At 35.7% G+C, this 25,393-nt stretch overlaps 1 protein-coding gene across 5 annotated transcripts in view; it reads left to right on the top strand.

Moving 5' to 3' along the window:
- The window catches only part of LOC149727161 (uncharacterized), a 35,194-nt gene that overhangs the window by 5,082 nt on the left and 4,719 nt on the right, over nt 1-25,393 (top strand). For 2 of the 5 annotated variants that reach the window (XM_089890479.1, XM_089890483.1), the window contains exons 8-69: nt 261-413; nt 600-650; nt 841-940; nt 1,125-1,242; nt 1,481-1,578; nt 1,865-2,003; nt 2,289-2,418; nt 2,732-2,863; nt 3,109-3,214; nt 3,505-3,685; nt 4,013-4,133; nt 4,213-4,302; nt 4,578-4,715; nt 5,025-5,149; nt 5,345-5,435; nt 5,757-5,909; nt 6,261-6,437; nt 7,109-7,252; nt 7,910-8,043; nt 8,549-8,670; nt 8,982-9,118; nt 9,344-9,485; nt 9,689-9,807; nt 10,034-10,204; nt 10,527-10,712; nt 10,772-10,879; nt 11,082-11,338; nt 11,571-11,703; nt 11,824-11,896; nt 12,027-12,198; nt 12,339-12,428; nt 12,667-12,767; nt 13,232-13,340; nt 13,524-13,587; nt 13,899-14,001; nt 14,209-14,342; nt 14,625-14,713; nt 15,406-15,635; nt 15,920-16,139; nt 16,313-16,435; nt 16,638-16,693; nt 16,806-16,984; nt 17,254-17,485; nt 17,737-17,987; nt 18,210-18,310; nt 18,549-18,623; nt 18,842-18,926; nt 19,035-19,275; nt 19,568-19,728; nt 19,908-20,027; nt 20,244-20,339; nt 20,677-20,874; nt 21,185-21,631; nt 21,864-22,011; nt 22,186-22,683; nt 22,813-23,096; nt 23,364-23,468; nt 23,553-23,850; nt 24,021-24,205; nt 24,503-24,613; nt 24,770-24,931; nt 25,196-25,367. In XM_089890479.1, the coding sequence (XP_089746605.1) occupies nt 261-413; nt 600-650; nt 841-940; nt 1,125-1,242; nt 1,481-1,578; nt 1,865-2,003; nt 2,289-2,418; nt 2,732-2,863; nt 3,109-3,214; nt 3,505-3,685; nt 4,013-4,133; nt 4,213-4,302; nt 4,578-4,715; nt 5,025-5,149; nt 5,345-5,435; nt 5,757-5,909; nt 6,261-6,437; nt 7,109-7,252; nt 7,910-8,043; nt 8,549-8,670; nt 8,982-9,118; nt 9,344-9,485; nt 9,689-9,807; nt 10,034-10,204; nt 10,527-10,712; nt 10,772-10,879; nt 11,082-11,338; nt 11,571-11,703; nt 11,824-11,896; nt 12,027-12,198; nt 12,339-12,428; nt 12,667-12,767; nt 13,232-13,340; nt 13,524-13,587; nt 13,899-14,001; nt 14,209-14,342; nt 14,625-14,713; nt 15,406-15,635; nt 15,920-16,139; nt 16,313-16,435; nt 16,638-16,693; nt 16,806-16,984; nt 17,254-17,485; nt 17,737-17,987; nt 18,210-18,310; nt 18,549-18,623; nt 18,842-18,926; nt 19,035-19,275; nt 19,568-19,728; nt 19,908-20,027; nt 20,244-20,339; nt 20,677-20,874; nt 21,185-21,631; nt 21,864-22,011; nt 22,186-22,683; nt 22,813-23,096; nt 23,364-23,468; nt 23,553-23,850; nt 24,021-24,205; nt 24,503-24,613; nt 24,770-24,931; nt 25,196-25,367 (9,469 nt within the window). Of the gene's footprint in view, nt 1-260; nt 414-599; nt 651-840; nt 941-1,124; nt 1,243-1,480; nt 1,579-1,864; nt 2,004-2,288; nt 2,419-2,731; nt 2,864-3,108; nt 3,215-3,504; nt 3,686-4,012; nt 4,134-4,212; nt 4,303-4,577; nt 4,716-5,024; nt 5,150-5,344; nt 5,436-5,756; nt 5,910-6,260; nt 6,438-7,108; nt 7,253-7,909; nt 8,044-8,548; nt 8,671-8,981; nt 9,119-9,343; nt 9,486-9,688; nt 9,808-10,033; nt 10,205-10,526; nt 10,713-10,771; nt 10,880-11,081; nt 11,339-11,570; nt 11,704-11,823; nt 11,897-12,026; nt 12,199-12,338; nt 12,429-12,666; nt 12,768-13,231; nt 13,341-13,523; nt 13,588-13,898; nt 14,002-14,208; nt 14,343-14,624; nt 14,714-15,405; nt 15,636-15,919; nt 16,140-16,312; nt 16,436-16,637; nt 16,694-16,805; nt 16,985-17,253; nt 17,486-17,736; nt 17,988-18,209; nt 18,311-18,548; nt 18,624-18,841; nt 18,927-19,034; nt 19,276-19,567; nt 19,729-19,907; nt 20,028-20,243; nt 20,340-20,676; nt 20,875-21,184; nt 21,632-21,863; nt 22,012-22,185; nt 22,684-22,812; nt 23,097-23,363; nt 23,469-23,552; nt 23,851-24,020; nt 24,206-24,502; nt 24,614-24,769; nt 24,932-25,195; nt 25,378-25,393 lie in introns of all 5 variants that reach the window. The other 3 variants (XM_089890484.1, XM_089890481.1, XM_089890482.1) reach the window with 3 other exon arrangements.

Consider the following 25,393-nt stretch of genomic DNA (forward strand, 5'->3'; position numbering starts at 1 on the left):
GCAGAAAAAATAACCTGTCTTAAGGTCGCTGTACACAGTATCCGGCATGCGAAGTCGTATGCAAACCCATTACCGAGTCCCGGACAAAACAGACAAGAAATCCGGACAAAACAGACAAAAGGGACAAATTCTGGATACCGTGTACAGCCACCTTTATCTGTTTATAAATTAGTTAGGCTTGAAAACCTGTGTTGGTCATTTTGTTATTCCTTTTAGCAGAAGTAAAACAATAAGTTATTTATCTTTATTTTCCTACCCAGGCTTTTCGACACGAGGCCCAACAGCTCCAAGCTCAACTTCAGCGAGTCCAACAGGAGGAGTCTGAATCTACGGAGCAGCAACCTCCGGATCAACCTCCAAGATCGGATCAGATAAGAGGAAGATTAATGGAGGTGGATCGCAACATCCGACAGGTGATTACTATCGATAGAAGCCATCTTTTATTCCTCATATATTTTTTTTATGTAAAAAATAGAAAGGTATTCTTATTCTTTCCCAAATTTAAAACTAGGTCTGCCTATTATGTTTTGACACACAAATGTCTTTTATCACAATTAATATTGTGATTCTATTTATTATTTTTCCATCTTTCCTTATAGATCATGTCTCAACTACACAACGCACAACACCATGTACAGCCTGGTATGCCGGTAAGACACATTTTTTGTTATTAAAGTTTGGCCGAGAATTTAGACAACAATTGTCTTTAAGTGTCTTGCCCAAGAACATATGAGAGATAGGCGCTAACATTATGCCCAGCGCCGTATAAAATGCTTATACAATATATAAACGTTATTTATTTTGGCCAAAATATATTTTCACATTTTCCTAATAACCCAGGATGGTGGACCCCCTATGACCCAACTACAAGCCCCACCTGGGTTTTCACCCCATGATGCTGGAAGCCCCGGGAAAATGGGGGAAGACCCTATGACCCCAGGTATGTTACATAAATACTTTATTTTTTTTAGCGTATATGCTTACAATGAAATATGATTGCACACAAGTATATTTATATGGCTAATAACTTTTTCTGAAAAAATTATGTAAAATTGTTAAGAAATTTATATTAAAATTGTGTAAATTTTGTTTGTTTAATTTTAAATCTTGCCTTTTTCTTGCAGGTGGTAAAAAGAAACGACCTCGTAAACCAAAAGTTCCCAAAGGATCAAAAGGAGAAGGAGAAGGAAAGAAAGTGAAAGCTCCTCCCAAGAAAAAGAAGAAGAAGGACACCGATGATGGGTAACTTGAACATTATATTAAAAACTATTGTTTTGCTGCATTTTACCTTTTTTTAACAGCATAAATACTATAACTTTTTAACATACACAAAGGCCCACAATGATACCAGTGTTTAATTTTAAACCTGTATTTGTTAGGCCACCTTCAGGCGTGATGACACATTGACACTGTCTGTGCTTAAAATAACACGCGGTTATGGCAGCAACAGAATCGAAATAATATGTTTTGTTGTTTAAAGGAGTGATGGTGGACCTGGTGAAAAGAAAAAGAAGAAAAAGTCCAAGAAATCTGACAAAGAAAGATCTGCCGTTGTTTCTGAAGGTGGGGAATCGGGAGGTTCGTTTTATATTTATGTAGATCACAGGGGTGGTCAAGGAGTCAAGTAAATAGTTATACCACCATTCAAAACCACATTTAAAGTCTGTGTAGATGAGGTCCTGTAGTGTTAAGCAAAGATTCTTTGAGCAAACAGACACTTAAATTATAATATTCTTGTCTTAAAACCACGTAAAACAAATTCAAATATGTTATTTCTATGACTCCGGACCATGCCACCACTTGAGGTCAGGGACTTCAATATTTTTGTTTGAGTTTTCTTTAAAAACCTTTTTACCTTGAACAGATGAAACCTCCGGAGACAGCATGACAAACGATGTACGAGATGAAACTTTCATCCCAGATCCAGATGAATCCTCTCAATCCCATCTTATTGAAATTGAAAATTCAAAGAAAATCAAATCTTCAGCTAACAGGAAAAGAAAGTGAGAATTATGTTAATTTAAGTTTTTTTAAATAAATGTTTATTTCCACCTATTTCGACATACTTTTATTTTGTTTTAATTTGAAGTAAAAAATGGCGTGACATTCGATTATTATAAATACACTCTTTTTAAGGGCATATACATCATAGCCCGTGTATTTTGCATAGAGCAATACTTTTAACTTTAACTTAGTCTAAGAGTATTACAATTATTCTAATGATGCCAACAGTAAAAAATGAGTGTATTGCAACTGCAGGCAAAATTTTATTGCCACATTATTTCCAGACCCCCTGCTACCCTAGTGAAGCCAAAGAAAAAACGGAAGCGAGGTTATGACTCTGGTGACGAGATGAACGCCACTGACGCTGTGCATACTACAACCCCTCCTGCTTCACCAGATGAAAGTCTTATTGAGGTAGGTTGGGGAAATATTATGGTATATTTCATTCACCTAATACCCTGTCAAGTTATAATAAAACACATAAACACATGTTTGTACACCTCATGCTCACTGTCAAGGTATAACATGGGTGTCTTCTTAAACATCAGACATACATAGTGTATTCAAGCATCTTTTGCTCACTGCCAAGTTAAAAACAGGGTGTATACTAACATCAGACACACAATGTAATCATGCACCTCATTTTACATGCATATTATACACCAGCACATTATAAGTTACACTCCTGGTCCTGAATAAATATTCATTTCTCCCACATTCGACCCAGAAGCGAAGATCTGGTCGTAACGTGAAGAGGAAGAGATACACAGAGACGATGGATCTTGCGTTTAGTGGTGATGACGAAGATGCCATCATCCCCGAAGTAGCGGAGAAGAAACATCAACTGGTTGAGATGAATGTAAGTTTTTATCCATTGTTACTTTTTTATTATAATGCAATAATCCTGTATAAATTTTTATAGACATATAAATATATAAAGTACAAACAAGAATGTTGCTTAAAATAAACAAGGTGAAATCTATAAGAAAAATTTCATTTTTTATTACTTTTTTTGCACAATTTTTGCTCTGTTTTCCCAATTCACCATTTTAAATAATCTCCTATCTTTGTTGATGCACTTTATTAACCTCTTCATCTTTTCAGGATGTCCCTGAAGATGAAGAGATCATGATTGTTGATAAAATCCTCTGTCACCGCATCCGGAAGAAGCGAGTGAAGAGGAAGTCCGAATCTCATGAAGAACATCCGGGTAAATAGTTTATTAAACTTTTTTCGACGAGTTTATATTTAACTAAAAAAAAAACTAATTTAATCCAGTTAACTTTAGATTAAAAAATTGTAACAAATTTCATCTATACTGTAGAATAGCAGTGTTTATGACTAAAATTGCTTATAGTGGAACTTCTAGGAGCTCAAAAGGCAAACAGTGTTTCCAAATCTAATATACTGCAATGTTTCCCAACAAAAATACTGCAGTGTTTCCCAACAAAAATAGTCTCAGGTCACAAAACTTATCTTTTATCTTTTGTCTCCTCACAGAAGAACCTCTTGTTGTTACGGACACAGATGGGGAAGCAGTGAAGACAGGTCCGATGCTCAGCCCTACATCACTTAAGAATCCTCGCATCCGGAAGTTATCAATGGGAGCACAGGAGGAGGAGGAGGAAGAGGAGGTGGAGGGAGTAGGAGAAACAGAGTTCTTCCTGAAATATAAGAACTAGTGAGTGGGAGTGTTTCATGTTGTATTGATAATGAGCATGAGGTGTATAATTACACCACGTGTGATTGGTCTATAAGACGATACAACCTTACGGCTCGACTGTGAGCATGAAGTGTACACCATGTATATTTGTTGTATATGAAAATAATGTTATTACTTATTACTGAACAGCGAACATGAGGTGTAAGAATATGTGTCTATAGCTTGACAGTGAGCATAAGGTGTATGAATACACCATACGTGTCCGATGTATTGAAACACTATGTTATAACCCTCCAATAAGCATGACGATGTATAAAGACGTTTATGCAAAATATTCTTTTTTAGTTCCTACCTCCACTGTGAGTGGAAACTAAAGGAAGAAGTTGATGACAAACGATTCGATCAAAAACTCAAGCGTTATATTGCTAAGAACACCAACATAGTGGGTGAACTTGTTTATCCTGAAGTAAGTCGCTTTCTGTTTAACCTCTTTAATCTATATGAACGTACGACCTGTTTTAAAACATGTTTTTTTATCGTTTCAGGTCGAAGATGATGAAATTTTCAACCCCGACTTTGTGGAAGTTGACAGAGTGTTGGATGTGATGGTGAATGAAGATAAAGAAACTGGAAAGGTGGGAATTCCTATTTTGTAAAGTAGTTATTGGCAGTAACTGTAATAAATTTTTGTGAATTTAATCCTGATCTAGTGCTAATACAGTTGTCTAACAGATTTCTCTGCAAATATGTTTTTGTTTTTTTATGGCGGTTTAATGAACAGTAAGCATGGAGTGTATGAATACACCATGTTTGTCAGGTGTAAAAAATAAAAAATTGTTAAAACAACGTCATTTTGTCGGTCTTTTTTTTGGCTAAAATTTTGCTAACTCTTGTTCGATTGTTACATCAGGTGACTCGGCACTTCCTGATCAAGTGGTGTTCTCTTGCATATGAGGATAGCACATGGGAGGAAGAGGAGGACATTGATAAGAATAAGATCTTCGAATTTGAGTCCAGATGCAAGTTCCGTCCCCCAGTCAAGAAAATGGTTTGTATTGATGTATTTCCCAAAGCAAAAAAATATGAATATTTTCATGTGTTTTCAATTTCTTCTCCAAAAAAATTAACTTTTTGCATATTTTTTTCCAGTAAAGATTTTTTTTTCTAGTGTGTTTTATATAACTTTCCCTGAACAACACGAAGCTTTAATTTTTTTGATAAAAAACAATCATTTTTAGTTCTTTGCAATTCTTGTAATTTCTCCAATCAAAACCCGTTTGTTTCAGTATTTACCTAAAAACGAGTGTTTCCCAGAAACTATTCAAACCCAGTGTTTTCAAATATCATTTTATAACAGAGCCGTCCACACAAAGACATGTGGAAAAGATTGTCAGAGGACAACACTGTGTTCCAAAACAACAACAGACTTCGTGATTATCAGTTTGAAGGAATTAACTGGCTGTTATTTAACTGGTATAATAAGTAAGTTGGAACAAAAAGTATTTATATTACTGGTATATATGTACAGGTTTTGTACATTTGTAGGAAATGCATTTATTTCAATTTAATTTCTGCAGCTGTCTGGCAGTATTATTGCTTAGAGCTATTTTTGAATGGAATTTAGGCGTTGTACTTGGGATAGAAATTATGCCGAAATTAAATTTCAAATTTGTGCAGGCGAAACTGCATACTTGCTGATGAGATGGGTCTCGGTAAAACTATTCAATCAATTACTTTTCTGCAAAAAATATTTGATCATGGAATCAGGGTAAGTTGTAGTGTTGGTCTGGGACTGGAAATAACTTATCCATGGTTGCTGCTCCCATGCCTACAGTCGAGCTGCTGAAGCTATTTTGGTGTATATATAGTAGACACGACCTTTAGGCATTTATATCTTTATTGGTGGGAACTGAAATAAGGATAAGCAGATACGATTTATAGTTGGTTTGGTCATTGTTTTTCAATTCAATTATAGGCCCTAAAAGTCCTTTACTATTGTCTGCTCAAAAACACACAAACTGTTTAATATTTTTCTCCCCTTTAGTATTATGATTTGTTTGTTTCTAAAACCCTTCATTTTTCTTTGCAGGGCCCTTTCCTTGTTGTTGCCCCCCTCAGTACAATTGCAAACTGGCAGCGTGAGTTTGAATCCTGGACAACAATAAACGCAGTTGTTTACCATGGTAGCCAAACAAGCAGAGACATGCTACATACTTATGAATGGTTCTGCAGAGATGAAAATGTACGTTTGCACAGTTGAATTTTTTAGCCCAAAATTAAAATAACTTTTCACTATTTTGACAAGTTCTGTTGTTCTGCTGGAAATAAATTTTAGTCCCTTTTAAAATCCTTGTTGCTTTTTTTATTGCGCTGCCATTTATAGTGATTATTCTGATTTTGCAGGGTCCTAGGAACATTTTTTGTATGTCGCAATAAATTTGTTAGTTTCGGTACTTTTTTGTAGCATTAGTACTTGATATTTAAAAAAAAATAAGCTTAAAATTTATCAGATAACATAAATTAATCCTTTAATAAATAATGTTTAAACACGGTTCTCTGCATCACTTATCCTCCTCTTCTTCTTCCTCTTCAGTTGGATGAGATCCCTGGATGTTACAAAGTTCATGCAGTGATCACGACGTACGAGATGATAGTACTAGACACCCCGCATCTTCGGGATGTGGATTGGAGATGTTTGATCATTGACGAGGCTCACAGGTTGAAGAATCTTTCGTGTAAACTCGTGGAATCTCTTCGTTTCATGCAACTGGTGAGTCATGTCTGTTAATTCAGATAAACTAGGTTCTAAGGTGCCAAACCTCTGGTGGGCAGACCTATTTTCTGCACTGCATTAATCAGAAAATATTGAAACCAAACAAATTGTAATATTAGTAATAAAATTCCTTATTAATGTCTCTTTGATAGTAAGTAAAAGCTGAGATAATTTGCAAAATAATATACTTTTCAAATTAACGGGTTTTGAATTTTATGATATAACATATATTCCACTGGTTTGCTGTGTAAAACACATTAGGAATGGAGGTACCCAGGTCACATGTCTCATCTGACAGGAAGTCCTTTGTTACACAGACAATAGTTGTGCATTCATATAAACAATGGGTTTGTGACTTAACAATGCAGTTTCGATTTCCCAATAGAAACCATAATAACTTTATCCCCTTTTGCTCTGTGTGTGTAAGTGTCGCTTAAGATAAAATAAGATATTTCATTGACAACGTACAACCTGTACTACATAATGCGAAGAAATGTTAAATGAGGTTCACATATAGTAAGGGAAATCGAATTAACGCCAGATTGGCAAAACACTGAAACTAAAAAATTACAACTTACAAATATTTGATTTTTGATAAAAACGGCAAATTTATTTTCAAGAAAAAAAAACAAATAAAACTAAAAATTATTTATACTTTGTTATTGCAGGAACATAAAGTCTTACTCACTGGTACACCACTACAGAACAACGTGGAAGAATTATTTGCTCTGCTTTCTTTCCTACAACCGGAGACCTTTAATTGCCAGCAAGCTTTTTCACTTGAATTTGGCAATTTGAAGAATAATACCCAGGTAATTGTGCATTGCATAACACACAACTTAGCACATTTAAATATAGTTAAAGGCAGGAGTTGGTTTATAAGTTCCACAGCTTTTAGAACCATATCTACATTCAGGATTTTTTTTTTAGAACAAAATTAAGAAATTAAGTTTATTACATTCTGTGTTAAAAGTGTCTCTTACTACCAGAAAGCTGTTTCAATAAGCTTAAATATTTATTGAGCTTCCAGAGCGATAATCCAGTTATTTTCAGCTGAAATTCAGCTAGTATTACGGTTATAGAAAATGAAATATTGTACACAGAATAGAACTTAAGAATGGAAAGTTAAGTGATTTGCTTTCAGTATATAATGAGTGGTTAACCAGAGAGCTGAAGCGAGAAAAAGAAGGTTCAAGGTTCAAGTCCTGGTGTGGTAAGAAAACTGTTTTCATAACAGATTGATCATCTTCTTGTAAAGTTAGTAGTTGTGAAGCATAGCTGCATTGTACTGCAACAAACTAATGCTATTTTCTTATCAAATATGTTTTTTTTGACATAGAAATCATATATCTGTACTTTGACTCTTCTTGTAAGAGCTACATATTATTCTTGCTGGAAGAGCCTGAATACAAGTATAAGATGCCTGGCTGCAACAGTATTATATGAAAATCCTATATTTCCCTCACTAGGTGGAGAAGTTACAGGAGCTCCTGAAGCCGATGATGTTACGTAGGTTGAAGGAAGATGTGGAGAAGTCGTTGGCTCCTAAACAAGAAACCATCATAGAGGTTGAACTTACCAGTATACAGAAGAAGTATTATAGGTGTGTATTATGTTTTATACATCGTTACATCCATTTTACGGATTTTGAAAGGATATAAAATTATGTGGTTGTTTTATACATTGTTACATCCATTTTACGGATTTTGAAAGGATATAAAATTATGTGGTTGTTTTATACATCGTTACATGCATTTTACGGATTTTGAAAGGATATAAAATTATGTGGTTGTTTTATACATCGTTACATGCATTTTACGGATTTTGAAAGGATATAAAATTATGTGGTTGTTTTATACATCGTTACATGCATTTTACGGATTTTGAAAGGATATAAAAACTGTGACACACTTGCTTCATTATGGCAATTACATTCGTTAATAAGTTAGATTCGTTCATACTAACTTTAGCTGTTATAGTGTTTTTTTTTAAATGTAACGTACATACTAATGGCATTTAGCATTTTCAACTGCCACATGCTGTACAAATTTACATCTGCGGTTTTACAAATTCACCATATTAAGATAATTGTTCCTCTTCCTCTTCAGAGCGATCTTGGAGAGGAATTTTGAGTTCCTTGCGAAAGGAACAACTGGAGGAAACGTTCCTAACTTGATGAACACGATGATGGAACTGAGGAAGTGTTGCAATCATCCTTATCTTATTAAAGGTGGGTTTGTATAGTAGCTTGGTATAGGATGGGACATTTTTCATTCTTTCAAATTGTCCCATTTGGTAGTAAACTACTAAGAGTTATATAATCGTATCCTTATGATTCTAAAATAGTGTTGTTAATTGTTTAAGTAATCAAGGAAATAAGGGATCTTTGTGGTAACAGTAGTGATTTGGCATTGTAATACTTTTGTTGTGTATGTTGTGTAAAATTCTTGGCAATGTACAGTTTATTATATAAACGAACAGTATCAGTATTTTATGCATCTTGGACAATATTGAAGATTTCTATTTGATCCTTGCATCCAGGTGCGGAGGACAAGATCATGCAGGAGCATCGGGTGATGAGCAATGAGCAGAATCCTTTACAAGCGATGATACAAAGCTCAGGAAAGCTCGTCCTCATTGATAAGTTGCTTCCAAGGTTAAAACAAGGGGGTCATAAGGTGGGAAAATAACTTTTTTTGGTTAAAACTAATTAGATATATGTTGTTTAAGAAAAGTGGCAAATTAATATACTTTTTTGTTATAGGCATACTATGACACACATGTCAAGTTTTCCAAGTGCTGTATCCTTTTTTAAAAAGAATAAAAATTTAAAAGTATTTTTTTCTAAAAATTTCAAAAGAAAGTCAGTTATATGTAAAAAAAACATTTTGTTTCCTTTTTAGGTCCTCATCTTCTCCCAGATGGTGAGAGTCCTTGACATTTTGGAGGATTATCTTGTGCAGAGGAGTTATTTCTATGAGAGGATAGATGGATGTATTCGTGGTAACGAGAGACAAATGGCTATTGATCGTTTTAGTAGAAAAGGTGGGAACTTCAATTTTAAGCAGTTTGTTGTTTGATTTGGTAATATTGGAAATATTAAATAAAAAGCAGTCACCTCAGCTTGGGAAATAGGGCTGACAATATATGTTTTAGCTCCAAAGTTTTGTACCCTAACAAGATTTTCACTGCTTATAAGTGTTTATAAAACAAGCTGAGCCAAATCTTCACTTTCCTCTTTGTTCCAGGTTCGGATCGTTTTGTCTTCCTCCTTTGTACAAGAGCAGGAGGACTTGGGATCAACCTCACCGCAGCTGATACCGTCATCATCTTCGATTCCGACTGGAATCCACAGAATGATCTTCAGGTGACAATTAATTCTTAATTCCCTTTTTAAATATAGTATGAAGTTTTTAAACATTTTATAAAGTTTTAAATTTGTGAACTTATTTTTTCCAAAAAAAAGTTGAACAACACTAACACGTATTTAAATATTGTCTTTTTACTTTTATTCCCATGGTTTTTAATCTCCCAAATTTTTATTATAATTATTTACACCAACTCCACTTACATACCACATCTTCCACGCCCAGGCCCAAGCTCGTTGCCACCGAATCGGGCAACAGAAACCTGTGAAGATATATCGGTTGATCACTCGTAACTCGTATGAGAGGGAGATGTTCGATAAAGCGTCGCTCAAGTTAGGACTCGATAAAGCTGTTCTTCAATCTATAAGTGGAAGGCAAGACCAAATCACAAGCCAGGTTTGTTAAATGCTTTGTTTGTTTTCATAAATAAATTTCATAAATAAGATAAAGTTGGTATAAATTTGTAATTAAGTAAAAAAAGTTTGGACTTTCGTAAATATGAATTTAATAAAAAATTGATTTTTTCTTAAAATATGTCTGCACACTGATGAACAAACTGGTATCAAGTTTAAAATTATTAGTAAGTTTATAACAAAACCTTGTCTATCTGAACATTTTTTGGTGTTTTTTTTTATTTGGATTTTTATAGTTTTCTATACGTTTCCAAAATTATGAAATGTTTCCAAAAAATTAGTTTACAATTTTTTTTTTCGTGCAGACAACGGCTCCCCAGCTCTCGAAGACTGAGGTGGAGGATTTGTTGAAGAGAGGAGCATACGGAGCAATCATGGATGATGATGATGCGGCGAGCAAGTTCTGTGAAGAGGACATTGATCAAATCCTGGACAGAAGAGCCCACACGGTGACACTAGAGTCCGGAGAAAAAGGATCAACATTTTCAAAGGTAAAACTGTGGTCGGAGTTGGCTCATTACTTAGATGCTAATATGAGATTTCCATGCAGGCAAGTTTCGTTTCAAACGTCGACCAATCTGACATTTCATTGGATGATCCAAACTTTTGGGAGAAATGGGCAAAGAAAGCTGATTTAGATCTTCAGCAACTAAAAGATGTAAGTTATTGTACTTATAATATACTTTTTACCCTTTATTTAAATAGTTCTGTTCGTAAATCACACATTTTATAACTATAATGATATATATTTTTTATATTTTCTATTCATATTTTCAGTCATTCTTTTATTAATGAAAAGTTTATTTTGTATAAATAACCATTTGTTCTTTCTGATCAACTTTTGCTCTTTTTCCTCCCAGAACAAACTGATCCTTGAGATTCCTCGGCACCGGAAGCAAACGAGGAGGTTTGGAGGAAACTCTGATGATGCTGAGATCTTCGCGGAGATCGGATCGGAATCGGAGGACTCTGAGTACGAGTCCGGAGACGAAAGATCAGAGGGAAGATCCAAGAAATCCAAGTTCCGATCCAGAGCTGGAGGAGCAGGTGGAGGACAGAGGAAAGGATGGGGAAGAAGAGATTGCTTCCGGATCGAAAAGTGTCTTCTCACTTATGGGTTGGTTTTTGTTTTTTAATTTTATAAAATATAAGATCAATGCTTATTGGTTATGCTGCGTAAAATTTTCCCTGATGACAGGCTGTAAAGGAGCTAAAACTTTGGTACAGAAAATTTACTTATAAGTTTCAATTGAATGTGTAGAAAAATAAAAGATTTTTTTGCGTTCTTGTAAAAAAAAATAGATAAAAAATATGCAAAAAAAATTCAAATAAATTATTTTGCTTACCAGGTGGGGTAGATGGAGCGCGATACAAACTCGTGGTCGTTTCTCGGGGATGATTTCTCATGAGGAGCTCGAGGAATTATCACGAATCGTGCTCATGTACTGTCTCAAGTATTATAATGGAGATGAAAAAATTAAGGTAAAAAATGGCTTTTTTACACACAATTTTAAAGGTTTTTTTGAAAAGTGTTACTTATAACAGTTTTTTTGTTGCGTTTAAATGTTTTTTACCAGTTTTTAAACCTTTTTTTCTTTCCAGTTTTTCATGTGGGATCTCATCACACCATCAGAGGTTGCTCTCACAACTGGCATCGATCTTAGAAACCATGAAGGTATTTTAACAATAACTACTTTATTTTTACAATATTTTTTTGATACAAATAGTTTGTGAGGATTTTTTTTGGGGAAAAATAATTTAAAAAAGTTGATTTTGTGTTAATATTTTAATCTTCTTCATCTCAGGACTTTCTGCTCCTGTTCCTCGTGGTAGGAAAGGGAAGAGAGCGAAGGAGGAATCAAACTCGGGAAGACACAAGGATGAACAGATGAAGAGAGAGTGGGCATCGGAACTTGATCTTGAGATGCTTCTTCCGGATGAAGGATTCAGGAAACATCTTCAACATCAATGCAACAAGTGAGAAAAATAGTATAAAAACGAAAAAAAAAACATTTTTTGACTGAAAGTTTGTAAAATACACCTATAAAATCAGTAGAAAATGTATAAAATTTAAAATATGTAATAGCATTTGTATAAACTTAAAAACTCTTTTCCAGAGTCCTGCTCCGAGTCCGGATGTTGTATTACCTCCGGACTGAGATCATTGGCAACCTAATCACTGCAATTGATGAAGGAGTCAAACCAGAGTAAGGATACTTTTATTTTATTAATATTTAGGAAATATTTTTTCACATTTACTTGAAAGAATAAAATCTGACTGCGATGCAGTGTCGCGGCATCGGTCACATGAGGACTTAAATGGGTATTTTGGGTGTTGGGATAATGGGCATTGGCCTAAATCCCAGGTGTGTGACAAGGACCTCACCCATAAATAATTTAAAAAAAAGAGCATAAAAGCAATAATCAACTTTCACTCACCCCCAGGGCTTTGGATCTTGAGATAATTGATCGAATACAAGACCCCCCTACTGTGTGGTGGGACCATGAGTGCGATAAAAGCTTGTTGATTGGAATTTACAAACATGGTGGGTTCTAAATATACAGTAGGATGGGGGGAGATGGGACACTTTTTATCTCTACTTTCTCGTCCCATTTAGTAGTAAACAAAGAACATTTAGAGAAATATGTCCCCATGACTCTCATAGACGGTTGTTAATTGTTTAAAACACGATCAGAATATCTGGATATTATGTGCTAAAGGTATCCCATCTTTCCCCACCCTACTATATATGCAATAATTTTTTTCCTTAAATATACTGTAATTTTGAGTTCGTAATTTAGACATAGACATTCAAAACGCATTCTAACATTAATATTTATTTATATTTTTCCCAATTCTCATTTATTTTATATGTTTTTGTACTTTGACTTTATATATTTTTTACCTTCAGTGTTTGCAATAATTTTTTGAAGTAAAAGAAATTTGTTTTTTAAAAGAAAAGTTACTCTCTTTACCCCTAATAATACCCCATAACCCCCTTATTATCAGGTTATGAGAAATATAGTTTAATACGAGCTGATTCCTCCTTGTGTTTCCTTGAGCGTGTTGGACCACCAGATGAAAGAGCTCTCGCTGCTGAGGCAAACTTTGAACCAGAGTAAGATTTCTATTTTACTATTATATTAGATTTTTATGTTCACCTTATACCACAAAAAATAAAACTGATGTCCTGAAATAAAAAAATGCATTTAAAGACAAAAGTGTTAATGTATATATTAACTATTTTTTGTTATCATTTAATTACCCATTCTGCACCTTGATAAGCAATTTATCACCACAGAGACACAGATGGTGATCCAGAATACAAACCAGCCAGATTAACGTTTCCTGAGATAGACTTTGACGTAAGTTTTTAGATTTACCTCTTAATTACCCCTGGCGCATAGGTAATATATTTTAAAAACTGAACTTCTAGTTAAAAATTGTCAAAGATTTTGATATTTTGACCAAGCTCCACCATAGGAAAGGCGAAATATGCTTTTTAAATTTAAATTATGTCAATTTTTTTTCGGAAGATAGTTTTTACAAAAGTTTTTAATACACTATAATTATATAAACTTTGCTTTTCTATTGTCAGCAAATCTTGAGTGAAAGTTTTTCTTATTTTTTAAATTTTTTTTTGCTTTTACATTTCTCATCATCCTTTTTCCTTCAGGACTCCCCAGCACCAGGTACTCCAAACACTGAGCCTGCATCTCCTGCATCCAATGTTGATCCCAAGAGCAAGAAAGATGAAGACCAAAAAGATGAGGATGCAGGTAAAAATCAAAAAAAAAGTAAAGTTTCAATGTCCTATTCACACATATGTAGTGTTTAATTATCTAAAAAAAAATTAAAACATGATAAAATTTCTTTTCTGTTTTAAATTACACATGTCCTAATTAATTGCCAATTTTATATAAACATTTTCCTTCTTCTTTTGTTTATTATTATACATATATTTATTCTCACACTTATTCACACAGTGGTTGATGAAATCAAGAGGAAAACTGCATTAGATGCCGCAGCTAGTAGTGGAGGGATGGAATGGCCCACGGTATCTGAACTCAACACGAGGTTACGACGCATTGTTACTTTATACCAGAAGCAACATAAGCATGTAAGAATACCACATATATATTTCATCTAATACGAATATTTTTCTACTAGACATATATTAATCTCTATTTTTGCACCCAGCATAGTTGCGTTGCATTTCCTGATAAGGTCTTCTAATTTTAAAAGAATATTTGCATTATATGCCTGGTAGCAGAAAAGTAACAGAATACATTTACCCAATTCTCAGCTCCCATGGCATATCATACTGCAGGACCTCACCCATATAAAATATTAAACATCAATTTCTTTCACATTTTTGACATCATAATATACTTTATACCAGATGCAGCAACGTTTAATGAACATTGAACGAAGATGTGGTCGTCCTCGTTACCAAGACAACCGAGATTCTCGGCGACCAGTTCTTCAAACGTAAGTTATAATATTTCTATTTACAATACCTACCACTTGGAGCGCAACAGATTACATATTTAACAGAAATTAAATATGTTTTGCTGAGATTTATTCTAATAAAATATAATTTGTTTTATCTTTTTTTCACAACATTTTCAAATTTTTGCCCAAAGCCACCTTTTTGTCTCATTATATATGTCATAATAGCTTTTATTTATTGACATAGGAATATAATATTATTAGCGATTACTTTTATTTGAGATGGGACGTGTGCAGGTACCTTATGTTGCATGTCATTGTTATGTAATATTAAACATTGTTATCCATGTATTAAATGCATTGCGCAATATGTTGGCTGCTCATAATGCTTATTATTTTACAGCAAGAATGGGCAAACTAATATATATTGGTCTGCATTTTTTATACAAATAAGTTGTCCATTGTACTTTTTTTCCACTAGTTTGCTCATCTCTGCTGGGTTTGTTTGTTCTTACACTATTGGCTGCTGCATTGTCGTGTGAATGAAATAATAGGAATTTAAATACAAAACATAAACAACAACAACAAAGATAAAACCTATAATGTGTCCCCAGTTTAAAAAGTTGGGAAAACATGTAAAGTATCTCACCCCGTGCCCAATGCACCCCTAACAATACAGGACAATGATTTTCCTTAATTTTTTGGAAGTCTAAAATGTTACTGTTTTGCAGTCGATGGACGAGAAGAGAAGAAGCAGATTTTTATCGCACAGTTTCCACCTTCGGGATCGAGAGAGAACCTCGTTCGGGAGAGTTTCTATGGAGGAGGTTCCGCAACATCGCTCGTCTTGATCGGAAGACAGATGAGAGTTTACGAAGTTACTACATCGCTTTCAGGAACATGTGCGAGCAAGTGTGTAGATGGAAAGAAGAACCTGGGACTTCAGATGGGACCAATATTGGTGAGTGTGGTACAGATGTTTTTAATATTTTTTGTAGGTCTGAAGCAACATTGTTAAATTGCAATTACACCTATAGTTATCAAACTTCAGGAACCTCATTGATTAATGCGGTAAATGCAATATATGTTTGGCTATGCTTGTTTGTTTTAATAGTTGGCACCAAGCTAAAGCCTGTTTTATGCTTTTTTTTCATTTTCACAACTTTCTGACAATTTGACTGTTTGTATGGAATTTCATTGTTTCCATTACAATTTAAAAATTTTTGATATTGCGCAACACTGCAGGTTTAAACGAGGAGATTCCAAACATCGATGTCGATCCGATCACTGAAGAACGAGCATCGAGGACTCTTTACCGCATCCGACTTCTTGATAAGATCCGAACTGAAGTCCTCCCGCATCCAAAACTAAAGGAGCGCCTCGCTCTTTGTCAGAGGAGTCCGGAGCTTCCCATTTGGTGGCGCTCCGGAGTTCATGATCACGAACTTCTCGTTGCAATGGACAGGTAATATAATTTCTATGTTTAAAAATCTAAAGATTACCAAGTCATCAGTGTAACATTTTTAATATGATCTTTTTTGTATTCTACTGCATTATTATGATATCACCTTTCTGTTATATTACTTTAATATGACGTTAGTTTTGTTATGACATCGCATTTTTATTATGACATCACAGACATGGTGTAACACGAACTGAGATCCATACATTGAACGACGCAAGTCTATCTTTCCTTAACTCCATGCGAGAATACGAATCGAACCCAACAGCTTTCAAACAGCAGATACTTGCTGAGGAAAAGTAAGTGATTGTGAATGTAAATACAAAGTGATTGTGAATGTAAATACAAAGTGATTGTGAATGTAAAAACAAGATGTTTAAAATATTTGAGTAATGCCTATGTGTGTCACCATAATTTGCAATATTGCTGATTTTGCAGCCAATTTACGTTAGAATGTTTTTTTTTCTAATTTGATTTTAAAACAAATCTGTTCAACTTTAGGGCGGAATTAGAAAACTTGATGAAGATCATGAAAAAGGAGGAAGAGGAAAAAGCAGGTGAATATAATTGTGTGATGGCGGCATCTGCAGTAACACAATATTCCAGACAAAAAAAAATTAATTAAAAAAAAATCTATTGAAATTTTTATTCACTTTTTTACATCCTTAGCTATCCTGAAAGCTGAAGAGGAGGTTAAAGCATCAGAACAACCTCCAGATGCTCCTGAAAGCAAAGATGTTAAGGTCGAGGAAAAGAAGGTGAAACAGGAGAAAGATGAAGAGATGGAAGTTGATCCGGATGTTGCAAAAGATGGGGAGGAGGGGAACAAAGAAGAGAAAGTGGTTAAGGTAAAGAATTTGAGATAAATTTGTCGTCTTTGGGAAGTTTTGTTGAACAGTTGTTGTGGTGAATGTAATGTGATTTAGCCCTGTTCATTTATATTAACACCTAAATCAGAGTAAAAACTGGTTTACATTTAAATGGATGATAAAAAATGGTAATAAGTTTTTTAAATATGAGTAAATTAATAGGGTTTGTAAATGTTTCGTTTTCATGTAAATTTTGGTTGTTTTTGATGACCTGTTGTAGTTGTAAGTTTAATTCCATTAATTTTTAGGATGTTGAAAAAGATGGAGAAGATAAAAAGGTTGAAAAAGTTGGGGAAGATGTTGCTCCACCTCCTGTTGAGAACGATGATAAAATCAATGAAGATCCTGAGAAGTCCTTGGAAGATATGGATGTTTCAAAACCCACAGAAGAAGTTGCGGAAGATCCTCCTGTGGAAGTTGCTCCTAAAAAGGATGAAGTCCGGGAAGATAAAAAAGAAGAGGATGCAATAAAGGAAAAAGGTTGGAAGCTTTTATTTGTTGAAATAAAAACACTGATTTTCTGGTCTTCCTCAATTTAAACATAGCAGCATATGTAAGATTCGACTTTTATTTCAAACGTGTGGTTTAAGAAACTTCTAACATTCATTTTTCCTTTTAACTTCTTAAGATGGTTTTAGTATCTCAGCCTAAACGTATGAAATAGAAGAAATCTGTTTACTAATGTAATTATTTGGTAATTTGCTCATTTTATTAAAACTCTCTTCTTTCAGATGACCCTCAATCTGCTCCTGAATCCTCCCTCAAGGAAGATGTTCCTGAAGATCAGCATCCAGTAAAAGATGTTGCAGTTGCTCCAGAGGATCAAAAAGATGAAGAAGAGTCTTCTGTTGCTCCCAAAGAGGATGCAGAACAGCTGGATGTCGGTAAGGAGGAGGCGATGAGTCCTTCTGATAAAGAGGTTGCCGACATCAGCTCTAAAGATCAGAAACCGGAAGAGACTGAAGAAAAGAAGGATGATGAGGTAGTTTTATCAATTAATTGAATGAGACTCCTGCACACAGTGTGTCACGTATAGTTGTTAAATGTCAGTATTTAAGGTGGATAATATTTATTTATAATTATTGAATTATAAAAAAGTTATTATTTCGTTAATGAATTTTAAAAAAATAATATAATTTTAAGTATCCTTCTGTAATAAATTAAAACTTTATAAGGCATTTTGTTAAGTTTTAAATATTTGAAGGTCACCAAACAAGAAGATGTAAAAACAGACGAGATTTTACCAGAAGAAAAACAATCTCCTGATGAAGGAAAAGAGAAAACATTGGTGAAAGAAACAGAAAAGTAAGTAAGATGGTTTTGTGTGTGGCTGTCAATTGGACAACAAAATATTAGTGACCATTGGGTTGGAGTAATGTCTTACACTACACTACAGATACATGCACTAATTAGTATTGTGTATTAATATCAGCGTCAAGCATCGAGTTTGGTCCTTTTGGTTACGATGCGTGCACCAAGCCATGGCACCCGTCTAAGCAAGCACTTATACTTTCATGAAATTAAACCTTATTTTTATCACCAGGGACAAAAAGGAATTAGATTTGACTCCCGTTCAAATGTCTTTGCGATCGAAAAATAGTAACCCAATGTCACAAGAGTAAGTTTGTTTATGTAAAGTTAGATTTATTTTAAGCCAACAGTTTTATAATAGACTTTGTGTGTGTTGTTCATATGATTTATCATATGATTTTTTATATGATTATACCATGATTATGGTAATTTCTTATGTCCTAATGATTAAGTATATGCTTATGATTGTTTAGTGTAGTTTTCATGTTGTTGTGACTTTATTTTTATATGGTTCATGATTTATAGTTTGTTCAACGCCATCAATTCAAGTTACGGAGGTTTCCTCATGTCTTCTATGATGTCACAATCAACCTCGGGAAGATGGCCTAAGGTAAAATATTTTCCACAAGTTCTAGAAATTATTTTACAAAAAATAGTTTAGTTTTTTTTTTTTCTTTTAAAAAATATTTTTATTCTTACATTTTTTTTATTTCTATAGGACCGGGTTCTTATCCAGCGGGTGGAGCAAGTGTGCTACTGTATAATGAATGGGGAGTGGCCATCACCTAGCCATACCTTCCCATGTGCATTACCTGGGCAAAGTGGGTCCTTTATGGGTCCAGGAACCCCTAGTTCTCACCCATCGACCCCACTTTCTGATGGCCGCATCACCCCACTTTCATCTGGGGCTTTGAGTTCGAACCAAAACACAATCACAGCAACTACAGATTACCTAGCTGGTAAAATTAATCTATCCAGTTTAAAAAAGTGTCTGTTTTATACAAGTCATGCTTGCTTACAAGTAATCACATAGGTTTATTTTTAACTAAGTATGGCTGACAATTTTGACCGTTTAAGGATCTATTGGTTTGGAGAAAGTAAGACAAACGTGTTGTCCAGGATACACACCCCACAATTGTAGCAGCTAGAGGCAGGCTTACCAACCCGTAGGCCAGAGCCATACAGTTTTACAGTGGCCATACAGTGTTACAGGTGCCATACAGTGTTTTAATGCCTATTTTTCCATTACAGCGAGTGAGAAACAGCTCCAAGCAGCCATGGCACAAATAATGGCAGCAGGAGCAGCAGAACCTCCAATGCGATCCAGCTCCTCCAGGAGAGGTAGAAGGAGAAGAAGACCTGATCCTCCTCAGTCCTCGCTTGCAGCCGGACTATCTTTCCCAGCGCAATCTGTAAGACACAGCTTCCTAAAAATGTTTTAGAATAATATTTTTTTGTTTTTGCACAACATTTTCTAAAAAAACGCTAAAAACTCTTTATTTGTTGTAAAAATTGTTTTTGACATTTTTTAGAATTTTTTTTACATTCATCTTCAAAATCTCCTCTATTTAATTCTTACCCTCCCCTTTAGCTCCCACCAATGGACAAAGCATTGCAACGTAAGATCGAGCAATTAATGGCAGCGAGCAACCCTGGTTTATCTTTTGCCTCGTCATCAACGACTCAACAAAATCCACTTTTTGCAACACAGGTAAATAATTCTTAACAAAAAATGAAAGAATATTTTTTATTTTTAAGATATAACCTTTTAATACAAACCAGCATATCTTTGTTTAAATACACCCTGCTATTTTTTACAGTTTTTATACAATCTTTTTAAACAATGTACATAATTTTAAATAAACGTTTTTTTTAAACAAGATCTCACTGTATTTTTTAAATTAAATTCAACCATTCCACAATCCAGAGTGGAAAATACTCCAGTGGTTCCAGTAAGTCAACTTCCTCAAGTAAAGAAGAAGAATTAGGAAACAGTTCGGCATCACTGCTTGCCAATCTAAGGGTAAGGCACAATTACCAATGAAAATATTAAATAATTCCATAAGGGAAGGGTAAGACTCTAACGTCATAGGCTTTGACATTTAAACCAGAATTTTCTCATGTTTTTCAAACACACTTCTTAAAAGTTTAACATATATTTTGTTAAACCGTTGATTTAAATGCCATGTAGCAAGGCTTTGATAGAAAATTGCAAGCAATAGCAGCAGTTTGCTTGTTTGTATATTACCTGTTAAATATAGCAGTACCGAGGCAATTAACAATTAATTTGATATTTTTTTACTTTTTTTTACTAAACTTATAAAATATGATAAATATGATCCTCCTCCTCCTTCCACTAGGAGATGGCAAAGTCGGAGAGCAAAGAGTCCTCTTCCCGAGGTCGTCCAAGATCAAACTCCGGGTACCGACATCTCTCCTCCTCCCCCTCCCAATCTCGCTCCAAGGAGTCCTCTTCATCTAAACAGAGTGATGCGATGAAGATGTTTCTTCCAACTCCGGAGCAACTTATGTCCGGAGCAAATAATCCAATCCAACAGGTCAGGACTTCACCTTTTAAAAATATTGTTGTTCTACTCCAAGCTTAAGTTGTATTCTTGTCTAACGACGGAGTCAGTCGTGGCACTTTTGTTAATAAAAAAAAAACATTTGTTTAAATAAAATATAAACAAATTTAATCAGCCAAATAAAACCTGTATATGATTTATTACAGGTATGCTATTAAACTTATTTTTAGGTGACTAAAAAGCAAAAGCAATATCTAAATTGACTGACTAGTTAGCGAGAATAATACCCTTTGTTGTCTTGTGATGTAAAATGTTTAAAAAATAAAATTCTTTTTAAATCCAGGTGATGCAAGATGCAATGAAGGCAGGAGTTGATCCGATGACGGCAGCTGCTGCGTTTCTTCCGCTCTTTCCGATGCTTGATCCGTTCCAGATGATGAACAAACCGGAGCACTCGGCTCTTCCCATGCTTCCTCCCAACGAGATGGAGAAGCTGCTGAAGAGCATGGGATTGCCTCCAGAGCTCGCGTTGATGCAAGGATTCCTCCCAGGAGCAATGCTGCCTCCTGTGTCCTCTGGTAAGAGCAAAGATCAAGATCCTCCGGAACCAAAGCCTTCCTCATCTTCGGATGCAGGGAAATCTCGGGAGAAAGAGTCTTCAGAGAAAAGCATCGCTAACATGCTTGGGGAGAAGAGAACAACTCCTCAGAGGCGAGGAGGAAGCAAACTGGACGCCATGTTTGGAGGAGGAAAGATGGAAGAAGATAGTCCAGGAAAATCATCTGGGAAGGTATCTTTAATTATTTTAACCCTAAACTAACTTTTGATGTGTTTGAATTAAAATGCATTCGATTTTAAGATTGCATCTAAAAACTCAGTTTTAAATTTTGCGTCTAAGCATGTCCTAAGACTTAAACTGGGTTCTATTTTAAGCTTGCTAGTAGAAGGCAAATAAAAAACCTGAAATTTACTAAATTTCAACCTTGAAATTACACTCACATTTTCTGAATCATGTTTCACAGAAAGCGCGGAAGTCCAAGTTTGTATCTCCTGCCATGTTACCCAGGGACACACGGATACCTGTGCATAATAACACAGAGGGTGTACGGCTGTCAGGAGAAGAAGCTCCGTTGAATGAAGACCTTGCAGACTGGCTTAAGGACAACTCAGGTAAGATGTTCAGTCACATATGTTAAAACTCTCGGCTGATTTTTGTTGTATGTAATGTCAAATTTTTGTTACGATATTTTCAAAGAATATTTTTACAATAATTGAATCATGATGTGAATTCAATTCACTAAATTAGTCATATAACTTCATGACTTAATTCATGTGATATCACAGGTTTTGTGGTTGATTACCAAGCCTTACGTCAGCAACTTGATGAAAGTTCTGGAAAGAAGACCGACTCTTCGGAGACCCTCCTTGAGATGAGTGGTCAAGAAAGTGATCCCATGATTAGTCCCAAGCCCCCAACTTCACCCAAATCGAGGGAAAACCCTAGCAAAAGCCATGAGATGCTTGCAGAGGCTGATAAGCTCTTAAAGGACGCAGAAAAACTTGCTCTTAGCGCGACGAGGAATCAAATTGAGAGCAACGCTGATGAAATGAGGTTTACAAAGACTCCTGAGAAGCACAGGTCATCTTCCGACTTTGCTCTTCCCACAACGACTGCTCCTGTATCCTCCGGAAGATCCTCTGCCTCCTCCTCAATGAAGCAACAGCTATCGGATCTTGCTCTCCTCCAACAAATGAACTCCGGAGCGCTCGGAGTTGACCCCACCAACCCTTTGTTTAGTCTACCACCGGAGGTTCTAAACAACCTCGCAAATCTCCCACCAGGTTAAACAATTACTAAACTATAACAAAATTAATTTACCAACAAGAGTGTGTAGGTTTCGTTAAACTTTATTATTTTACCACAACCTTTGAAAAGTCACAAAACATTTATAGAAATTTCAAAATTTCCAGACATTGCTGCGTTGCTTGCTGGTGGATTATTACCACCGGGTGTCACCCCTGAGATGCTCATGGGGGTAAAACCTCAAGGAAGCCCTCGTGTGACCGAGGAGAAACACTCGAGCGATCAAGCGAGTCCGTCGAGGTCCTCTACCCCTAGTCGAGCTTCCCCCTCACAAAGACATAGTCGACCCCGCTCGCGACCCAATAACCCCGACAAGGGCCCCCCCTCAGACCCCTCACAGTTGACAGGGGAAGAGAGGGTGACAGTGGTCAACCTTACTTCAGGAAAGAAGGTACAGAGATATAGAAACTTGTTTTATATATCCGTGTTATACAAACCCCGCCCTAAAATAATTAGTCATGGTTATATGGTTTGTCCTTGGGCTTATCGCCACGTGGCAGTTAATAGGTAAAATTCATTTATATACAATCTATTTTCTACTCACATGAAGTTAAACTGTACTTTCAAAATAAATTCAAATTTTAACCTTTGCATAGAAGACAGGTAAATTACTATAGCATCTGGTTTATAATTTTTGTTTTTCCTTTTATTCTCCCAGTTAAGTGGAAGACACGCCCCCGAGCTACAAACCCTTGCCGATTACTTGCGTGTTTACCCCGATGTGGTGGTGTCTCCTGATTGGTCAAATATTATTCGAAAATCGGTAAGCCTATTTCATTGGTTAAAACATTTTTCAATTTAAAAATAATGTTTTCATCCAAAATTAACAAAAAAAATTTTTTTATAGAAATTCCTCCCAAAAGAGCTCCACACTCGTCTCCTTCCATCCCAATCACCAACCTCCAAGTCCTCCTCATCCTCCTCCCACTCGGTGTCCTCAGCGAGCAGTAATGCCACCGCATCGGCCGCAGCACTAGCTGGCCTCCCTCCTGGAGCAGCAAACATGTTCCCTGGTTTAATGCAAGCACAAGGTATGATGATGCCGGACCCCATGCAACTTATGGCTGCTTTGCAAGGCCAAGGACAGATGAATGATTTAAAGGCTCTCACAGCAGCAGGGTTTCCAATGCTACCATTCTTTGGAGGTAGGTTTGTGTTGTAGGAATATTAACATTTATATTCTATGTGGGTGAGGTCCTTGTCAAGGACTTTGGATTTGGTGCCGATTTGTTATCCGGGCAAAACGAGTTAGTGAGTAAAATACAACCACAAGCTTTTCTAAGTTAAATAATAAACACATTACCTGTTTCCCCAGGTATGCCAAACCCACTTTTAGGTGGAGGATTTCCTGGACAAGATCCTGCCACTGTTGCTGCTATGGCTGCTCTCTCCCAAGGTCACAATCCCACTCCCTCCTCTTCCTCCTCCTCATCATCAAAGAAAGAAACAAGAGTTTCCTCCCATGAGAGGGATGGAAGCAGAGGCCGGAAGAGCAAGAAGGTATAAAAAATCAACCTATTTTAAGCTACAAACTATTACCAAGCGACAGAATACACTAGATGAATATTTAGCTTCCCAAGAATTAAAACTGAAAAATCTTCTTTGTTTCTTACTTCTGTCCAGCACGTGGGAAAGTGGTTAGTGAAAAATAATCACCCGTAAAGTTACATAGTAACTTGTAAGCTGGCATGAGGTGTATGAAACAACACCCAATATATAATGACTGTAGTTTTCCGCTCTGCAAGGAAAAAGCTACATTCATATCTTTCTAATTAATTTTCCCCTCATCTTCCTCAGCACAATGAGCGAGGCAGCAGTGGAAACAGATCTTCGAGTTCCTCCACCAAACAATCTTCTTCTTCCTCGTATAACGATCCAATGGCTGAAGCTCTTGCCGCATTACAGAGGGTAGGAAACATAGACATCTTATTTCAAATTTAGTACCATATGCTCACAGGCGATACTTGCGAACTCTATATGTGTTTTTTTCAATATATTTTAATTTTATATCAATTTGTTCCTATTTATATTTGATATCAATTTCAATCAGAATTTTTCTCTTAGGGTGGAGGGGGATTCCCAGGAATCGCAAATCCCTTTCTTGCTGGGGCAGGGGGAAACCCCATGTTATTCCCCCACATGATGATGGGGTCACAGAATCAGGGTTTAAATAATTTGCTTGGACTTCCCATGGACATGATGAACCCAGAGTTATTTGCAGCTCAGGTTAGAAATATTAAGTTGCATTTTTCCAGTCTAGCAGAAAATGGCACTCCCTGACAATATATCCCACTTACACAAAGTTATTTTTGGCGTGTAATTTTTTAAAATGAGCACACAAAAGTCAAAAGTCTAGGAAAATCATGAGATTCATTGTTTATTTAATTTTGTATTTGAGAAATTTTGGGCTATCTAATAAAGTTTTTAAACAGAATTACACCTACCATATTCTACATATGTTAATGTATCAAACTTTAACCACTCCCCCAGATGGCTGCCTTTGGTGCAATGCCGGGGCTCGACGGAAACGCCAAACCTCCTACCTCGTCCACCACCAGTGGCAGTAGTGGGCAATCAAAGAGCGAGGGTAAGGAACAGAGGAAGGGATCAACATCAACATCCGGATCTTCTTCCTCCAAGCATAAGGACAACCAGGGAGGAGGTCGGATGATGTAATAATACACCTTT

Source organism: Ciona robusta, chromosome 12, assembly GCF_009617815.1.
Source record: "Ciona robusta chromosome 12, ASM961781v2".
In the NCBI taxonomy this organism is placed as follows: Eukaryota; Metazoa; Chordata; class Ascidiacea; order Phlebobranchia; family Cionidae; genus Ciona; species Ciona robusta.